At 39.2% G+C, this 9010-nt stretch overlaps 1 protein-coding gene across 1 annotated transcript; it reads left to right on the plus strand.

Annotated features, from left to right (window-relative positions):
- Positions 1 to 3282: 3282 nt before the first annotated feature.
- On the plus strand, positions 3283 to 4721 carry drd6b (dopamine receptor D6b). Its single transcript, XM_061232422.1, has one exon. The coding sequence runs from the start codon at positions 3283 to 3285 to the stop codon at positions 4627 to 4629; it is 1347 nt and encodes a 448-aa protein (XP_061088406.1). The 3' UTR covers positions 4630 to 4721.
- Positions 4722 to 9010: the final 4289 nt, after the last annotated feature.

Here is a 9010-nt window from a genome sequence, read left to right on the forward strand (position 1 = left end):
CATCACACAGATCAGTACCATGCATTGGTGGTTGTTGAGATGAGTACTTAAGATGAGTAGGAAAGCCATTGTTAAGTGCTTTCAGATCAGATGGAAAGTGCAATAATAATAATGCAACTGGTATTATTACTCCCTGTCTTTATATGCATCCCAATGCATCTGAAATATTTATTCCCCAGCAAGAGTGTGGGGAATTAAAGTCATTATAAGTATTTTAACTACATTTTCTTGTGGGACAGATTTTTTTGGTGTGTGCAGATGGGCTACATATGTTCAATTTCGTATTGACAAGATAGTACAAGTAGTATGTCCATGTGTTGAACATGTAACAGATACAGTGTAGCTATTATGTATCACATTCTTTATCATAGGCGTAATTGCTTTATATTACTTCAAGAAGGAATAAAACAATTGCATGAAAGAAAAACATGCAGAAATATATTTCAGCTGTACAGTTACAGAAAGCAATAACAGTCCATATTAATAGGAAGAATAGGTTCCTGACAATTAAGTTGGAGTTTTAAAGGTTTTTCTCTGCCAATACAATACGCATGCCAACACTTACGGTAATGAAGAATATACAAAACCGTCAGTAGAGGGCGTTCTATTGCACATATGAAATGGTGTCAGCAAAATAATTGCCTTATAAAAACAAAATTGGAACTAATGAAAAAAGATATACACACATTAGAGTAAATATTTTTCAGGCAGAAAGAAGATTAGAAGTGTCCTTGCCATGACTATAAACCATCGGTACAGTTCTAGGACATTCCTGGCAATTACAGTTCAGTTGAAAGCAGCGGGATATAAAACTGATTCAAAGTACCCTCGCTACGAGGAAAGTTTAAACAGTTCCGGGGCAAGTTTAAACAGCGTCCAAAATGTTGGAAAACGGACTGGAAAAATCTGAGTGAATCCAACATTTCTTACCGTTTACACTTTCATCTGAGAATTGTTTTGTAGAAATTGTCTATCATGTTGTCTGTAGCTTACTGCATATGACACTATTTATATTAAATTGATAAAAGCGAAGGCGGCACGGATGGTGCAGTGGGTAGCACTGCCGCTTCACAGCAAGGAGGTCCTGGGTTCGAATCCCCGTCGGCCGGGGCCTCTCTGTGCGGAGTTTGCATGTTCTCCCCGTGTCTGCGTGGGTTTCCTCCGGGTACTCCGGTTTCCTCCCACAGTCCAAAGACATGCATGTTAGGCTGATTGGAGAGTCTAAATTGCCCGTAGGTATGAGTGTATGAGTGTATGAGTGTGTGAGTGAATGGTGTGTGTGCCCTGCGATGGACTGGCGACCTGTCCAGGGTGTATTCCTGCCTTTCGCCCAATGTATGCTGGGATAGGCTCCAGCCCCCCTGCGACCCTGTTCAGGATAAGCGGGTTCAGATAATGGATGGATGGATGGATGATAAAAGCGAGTGCTAAATCGGATTGAAAAAAGTTTTTGTGGATTATGTATTTATAACAGGCGATGGCATGTTGGAACACAGTGTTGCCTCATGCCCCGGCTGCGCTAGCAAGGCTAACAATTTCTGCTTGCTCGTGACATTTGTCGAATCTATACACTACCCACAAGATAGTGATTTCAGTGACATATATTTAGAGTCTGTGGCGGTCACATATCATCAGTTATTATAAAAATACTTCGGTGAAAAAAACATTACTTTCATGGTGCTGAAACATAGATTCTTTAAGAACTCTTGATGAAGTTTTCAAGTCCAGCCACTCGCACATGAGAAGCGGGTTGCTATAATACATGAGTATAAACAAGACCATCATTCTTGCACCAATGCAACTACGTAAAAATCCCCATTTTTTAACATGCCCCGTGTTCGTTTGTGCCCCGATCTCCCCTAAAGCTGTACCCCCTGAATAAAATATTCAGCGGTGGACAATCCTGGTTCAAAAAGTAAATGTCCACCCCAGTACTTCCAGTCACCTGAATTTGATAATTAGCACGATTATTCAGCCAGGAGGCAGAACTAATTACTGAAGTTAGTTGAGTTCATGGTGGAAGAAACACATGGCGGGACTTTTACTTTCTGATTGTCCACCTCTGAAAATAATCCAGTGTGTTTTATTATGAAGTTTGGAAGAAAACGAACAGCCGCCTCGCGATGATATTCAGAAAAAAGACCCCCGCATTAGGCTACTTTAACATATTTTAAACAGAAAAGCACTCGCATTAAAACCAATTTAAGGTTATTATCCCTAGAGGAGAGTAAAATTGTAATTGAAGGATTATCACTCAATCTGCTCTCACCTGTTATCCAAAAGGCAATTCTCCACACTTTATTTTTTTCACATGTGCTGTGCGCAAAATAAATGGTTTTACGCAACCTTCACCCCCTGAAACTATGTGTTTAAAGAATACCGGTTTTAACCAATAGCAAAGAGATAATGTCTTTAAATGTTGTTGAATAAAAGGTGGTTCACATATTCACTCTTTACATTTCATTACATTACTTTACCGTCCTGGGTATCTAGTTCAAAATATCAACTTTCGACACATAATCCTTTACATGCACAAATATAGTATTGGGGCCAATCATTCGAATGGCTAAACGGGCGAAAGCGATGCATAAAATCACAAACATATTTTTGAGGCTGTGATTCTTTCCTTGCGTCAAAATTCAAGGGAAACGAAATTCAGTTGAGCTGAGTTACCAATCAAGAACAAAAGCGGCTCTTGTTTGTTTAAACGCCATAGGATATAATTGTACAAACTAAAACGGAGAAAGGAAAAGTAGCTAACATGTAAAATGCAAAGCGGAATTGGCACCTGTTCCTTTGTCAAAACGTCAAAACTCTTAGCGTTTCTGCTTTGGTACGACCGTGCTCCGAGAGTCGCTATTCGGCGGAATTCTGGATTATTGAAAAATTGAAACCAATCATGCGCCACTGTCTTCACAAAAGGGAGGATTGGCACTTTCATTGCATTGTCACAACGATGCAGCGCCCAAATCGCGGAAGGTGACGGCACGTCAAAAAAGAAGAGAAAACAGACATTGTTGTAGATAATTTATTATCTAAAGCTCATTCTTGATCTTTGGACTACCCGGTGAAAGTAGGTTTATTAGGAAACTACGCATTTACAAAAATACGTGCAGGGGGTCGATAGACGGCACCCACTGAAACAAAAACCATGTAAATTCACAGTTATCGACTTGCATAAAGGCATGGCAGTGGATTTTGCGGATACCAAATCATGTATTACATGTATATGCTTAAATCATGTAAGTGTTGAAGTAAAGGATTTCTAAAACAAGTCTACTCATGGAAAACTTTACAAACAAAAGTCATGTTTTTGCGGAAGGTACTGAAGCGGACAGCACTGGACTAAGCATCCGCGCGCTGACAGGGTGCGTTCTGTTTCTCCTGATTGTCTCCACTCTATTAGGAAACACGCTGGTGTGCGCTGCGGTTATTAAATTCAGGCACTTGAGATCCAAAGTAACGAACTTTTTTGTAATTTCTCTGGCAGTGTCAGACCTATTTGTTGCAGTTCTTGTGATGCCTTGGAAAGCTGTCTCGGAGGTGGCTGGGTATTGGCTCTTTGGCAGATTTTGTGAGACATGGATAGCTTTTGACATCATGTGCTCCACTGCATCTATTCTAAATCTTTGTATCATCAGTGTGGACCGATACTGGGCCATTGCAAGCCCCTTTAGATATGAACGTAAGATGACCCAAAGGGTAGCTTTTATCATGATCGGTGTAGCCTGGACTTTGTCAATACTCATTTCCTTCATACCTGTCCAACTGAACTGGCATAAAGCGGAGGAAGACTACACAGATGCCAACGACAGCAACCATACCGAGGATTGCAACGCAAGCTTGAATAGTACCTATGCGATATCATCATCGTTGATAAGTTTTTACATTCCTGTTGTGATAATGATCGGCACATACACAAGGATTTACAGAATCGCACAAACACAAATAAGACGAATCTCTTCCTTAGAACGAGCCGTGGAGCAAGCACAGAGTCACCAACATCCAAGTGATTGCGCGAATGAGAACTCACTCAAAACAACATTTAAAAAGGAAACTAAAGTTCTCAAGACGCTTTCGATCATCATGGGCGTGTTTGTATTTTGCTGGCTGCCCTTTTTCGTGTTGAACTGCATGGTACCTTTCTGTGACATAGGCGAAGTTGGGGACCCTCCGTGTGTAAGTGACAGCACTTTTAACATTTTCGTATGGTTTGGTTGGGCCAATTCGTCTTTAAATCCAGTAATATACGCCTTTAACGCTGATTTCAGGAAAGCATTTTCAACCATACTGGGATGCAACAGGTTCTGCTCCAGTGCTCCAGTTGAAGCTGTGAATTTCAGCAATGAGTTAGTTTCATACCACCATGACACTACGTTGCAAAAAGACGCCCCCATTGCCTTCACTACAGCCCAGCTTCCTTCGGTAGTTCCCAACAACGGGGAAGACGTGGACTTACCCTTTGATAAAGTTTCTGTCATCTCAAACACATCCCGTAATCACAGGAATCTGCTTCTACCGGCTATCGTCCAGTTTGAGTGTGAAGCAGAAATTTCACTGGATATGATGCCGTTTACTTCGACTGGAGCCAACGAATGTTATGCAATTCCTGGTCAAATAGGGGATTAGTGGTTATTAGCCTACCTCACCAACATTTCCAAGGTGTTAATTGTCCTACTTTTTAAATCGCTTTCAAATTAAAAAGAACATTTCATAGATAATATAGCCCATGACAATCCAATTTAGTAATACCATAATTTAAGCATCATGCATAAATGCTAATCTCATTATGTTATCACCTCTAAACAAAGTTTCCTTAATTTGAGTATGAAGGATCAATGTCAACAAGAAGAAATCGCTCTGTTGTAATACATTATTCCCGCTATAGTTCACCAATTATGTTTTATTATCCTTCAGAATAAAGCTAATAAAATCCACAAATTACGCACGCACAACATGGTGTATTGAATCTGAAAATTGTTTCTTTAAATTCACAAGTGTATTTATTACCAGGTAAAACGGTTCGTACTTTCTTAGAAACCATATATGTGAGATAATCTAGCATACTTCAGTAAAATTCTAATCTAATGCCCGTGTAACCCGTGGGTAGGCTAGTTTGTTCCATACCAGACCGTTCTCAAATGCATTATTTGCATCCCAGTAAACAATTACGACATACATCGGTATACTAGCGCAGGTTACAATCTTACTGATCTTGTGATATATACCAACACGTAGGCTGATAGAAGATATAAAATAATAGGTTTGAAATATAGACTAATGTTATATGTTTGTCTGATCGACACTAGCCTATAGTGTATTTACCATTTCACAATGTATTTTATGATTCATTTGTACTTTCAGCCAATGGGAAGTTTGTATGCAGTGATTACTTAGGTATTTGTATATTTATTTATTATTTATACAGACGCGTTGAGTGGATATGGATGTGAAAACAATTTAATGTTGGACTTTGGGATGAAGATTTTTAAATGTCCACTGGCTTTGATGCTCCTCACACTGTTGCTGATAGGCTCCTTGATCTGGCTAAGAATGTAATGCTGTGTGCTTTCATCTCATAAATAAAACCAGAAACATTTTTCATGCTTTTCTCAGTGCCCTTTTTAAAGCAAAAAAAAAAAAAGAAAAGATTATCATTCGTTTAAAAAACGAATAATGATTCTAACTGAAACACGTGAATCAACTTGAAAATCTAAATATGCAAGTATAAACCCGTGTGAGAGGAGTGCAATGACCCCTTTCAGTAATAACTGTACAACTCATAATGTAATTTGTAGTTTGACAAAAATAACTTTGCCCAAAAATATGAGATTTGGTTTGTTTTGGTTTGGTTATTTTTTAAAATATGCTCTTAGGCCTGCAGTGTGGTAAGTAATGCTAAAGCAATATTCTGGAATAGAATTTTGGCTGTGCCAATGCTACTGTACCTGCGATTGAGAGTTAGACAGTGTTGATTGGCCAAATATTGCTTATTTTATTAGGTGTGCTCCTATGGCCCAATGACTGAGCAAAGTGTAAATAAGCAGTGGCTGGCTGATTCTCCTGATTGGTCTTAAGGATGTTGCATAAAAAGGTCTGCGACCTGAACAAGAATGGAACAGAAACATTATTGTCCACGGACTGTGAAAAATTGCCTTTGCCTTCACAGTGACATAACATAATGAAAATACCTAAAGGCTAACAGAACAAGTTAATATTCCACCAAGTTTTAATGCTATGGCAGAGCTAAGGCTGAATCCAGATAATTGACACCTACAACTGTCCAAGAATCTGAGTACCCCAGGTCAAAAAGTCTACAATCAATATCTGAGTGAACAGAAGCGAGATTGACCTCTAAATTTTTCCTGGCAGAACACCTCTAGCTCAGAAATATTCTTCGGCCTTCTTGCATGTACAGGATGTTTGAGATCTCTCCACAGATTTTCAATAATATTCAAGTCTGGAGACTATGGTGGCCATTCCAAAACCTTCATCTGTCTTTCCTGGAGGTACCTCATGGTTGAATTTGAGGTATGCTTTGGATCATTGTCTTGCTGGAATACCCAACCTCTCTTCAACTTCAATGTCTGGACTGACCTTTGAACATTAGCCTCTAGAATTTCTTCATATTTGGTGGAATCCATTCTTCCTTCCAATATACAATATTTCCTGTGCCGCCAACTGCCACTCAACCCCAAAGCATAATGGATGCTCCTACAGTCTTCTCTACAAAGGCTTAACCATTTTTTTCTCCAAACATACCTTCTTTGGTGGTGGCCAAAAAGTTACATTTTGGTTTTGTCAGTCCAAAGCACATTGTTTCAAAAGGTCTCAGCCTTCTTGATGTTTTCTTTTGCATACCTCAGATGCTTAATTTTGTGTTGAGGTCGTTCTTTCTGGCATATCTGCCAGGTCTTTGTTGTTTAAAAATACATTGTATTGTTGTCCTGTGAACAGCTATACCTGTGTATGCTACACCTTTTTTCAGCTCTTTTGCAGTAATGTGTGGGCTCTTCTGAGCATTTCTGTTCCATTTATCTTCCATTTCCTAATTCTAATTCTGACAGTGGAAATGGGAAACAATCTTGCTTTAAAATGTTTAAGTCTATACCATTTATAGTTCAGGTTTGCTTTCGATCACATACAGATTAATTGTAACAGATATTTAAACCAGGGGTGCTCACATTTTTGCACCCCACTGTATGTAGGATGTCCTTATCTTGTTAGCCAGGCGTTTTCAGTGTGATCCTCAGATATACATCCCAACCTTTACTATAAGTATGTATTTGAACAAAATACTGTCCAATTCAAGTTATTCCCTCTTGGTTCTGTTTTGAAGCCTCATGACACCACTTATGAATTGTATTGCCAACTCAGTGACAATGACAGATTATCCTAAAGGCATGGCACTTTGTCTTTGCCAATGAGTTATTTTATTAATTGGACACTGAGTATTGTATAAAGTATTGTTTAGCACTGTGTCTATTTGCAGAGAGGAGAAATGTCGTGTTAGAACTACAAACGACTAAAAACATGGCTGCTTGCTTATGTTTATCAAATAAAGTCAAGTGACTGATTTAATGTAATTAATGAAATCTAGGCTTCAGTGTTGTTACTAATCAGCTCTAAAAGAATGAATATTAATGTCTCCACTTCTTGCTAAACAAGAAACAGAATACAAATTCTGAAAACGTACACATTGCATCTCCCACTAGCCCTATAAAAGCCTAAAACCATATAAAATGGCTTGAACTGGGACAAAAGCTAGGAGTGTTAGGGGATGGGGTTTGGAGGGGGAAATGCAGTCTGAAGAGGTGGGTCTGACTATACAGACAGGCCAGTACAGACAGGCATCGTGACTGGGAGGACCACCAACAGACAGACTAGATAGCCAGTTGTCCTGACATTGTGGATGCAGAGGTCTGGCTAGGTGTAGGGCAGTGGTTCCCACCTCGGTCCTGGAGTACCCCTGTGTATGCTGGTTTTTGTTCCAACCCCAAATGCCATTGAATAATTTTATCAAGCAGTTAGTAGTTCTTATTTAGGTGCTTTTCGTCTTAAAATTGATTATTTACCTTAAACCACATTATGGCAGGAATATATTTGCAATGGCACAAATAATAAAATTAGCATGTTCATATTGTGCTTATTGCACCATGTTGTAAACAATTACATAAGAAGATGTAACTGCTGATTCACCATTTCTGCAAAATGTATGCATTGATAGCACAAAAAGCAAAATATGAACATGTGAATTTTATTCTTCCTGGTATGCATAGCCATTTGACCGAGGTTGGGAACCGCTGGTGCAGGGTCTGAAGATGAAGTTGCAGTATGACGGAGCTGTTACATGAACTGCCCTGTAGGCTAACTCTAAGGTTTTAAACTTTATGTGCGCATCTAATGAAGTGAGATAAGCAGGTGTGTGGCTTGTGCATGCTTGGAAAGACTGCTGACAAGTTGTGCTGATGCATTATGTATTAGCTCCAGGGGGTTTAGTTGCATAGGCAGGGAGACTGCAAGAAGAGAAATGCAATAGTGCAGACAGAACTATGCACAGTAAAATCACTTGATCAATGGGTGATGTTACGTGCTCAGGAAGTTACATGTTCAATGTTCACGTATGTTCTTTTATGATCGATCAGTTGTGAAGGACTGTATGGAGCAATGACATTGAAAATTTGAATGATGTCAAGCATGTCTGTATCTCACCAATGAGACATGCCGTTCTTTGCAACATATTTTTTTCTGAACTGTATAATCAGGAAAAAAGTTCCATCTTCTCTGAAATAAATTAACTGCATCTCATTGACAAAGGCAGCACCATGCCTTTAGGATAATCTGTCATTGTCACTGAGTTACAGTGGCAAGACAATTCATAAGTGGTGTCATGAGGCTTCAAAACAGAACCAAGAGGGAATAACTGGATTGGATTGGATTTTGTTTTGAGTTTAAATACATAGTTGTGGGGATGTAGGATCTGAGGATCACACTGAAAAATTGTGGCTAA

The sequence above is a fragment of the Conger conger genome, chromosome 2, assembly GCF_963514075.1.
Source record: "Conger conger chromosome 2, fConCon1.1, whole genome shotgun sequence".
NCBI classification, from domain to species: Eukaryota; Metazoa; Chordata; class Actinopteri; order Anguilliformes; family Congridae; genus Conger; species Conger conger.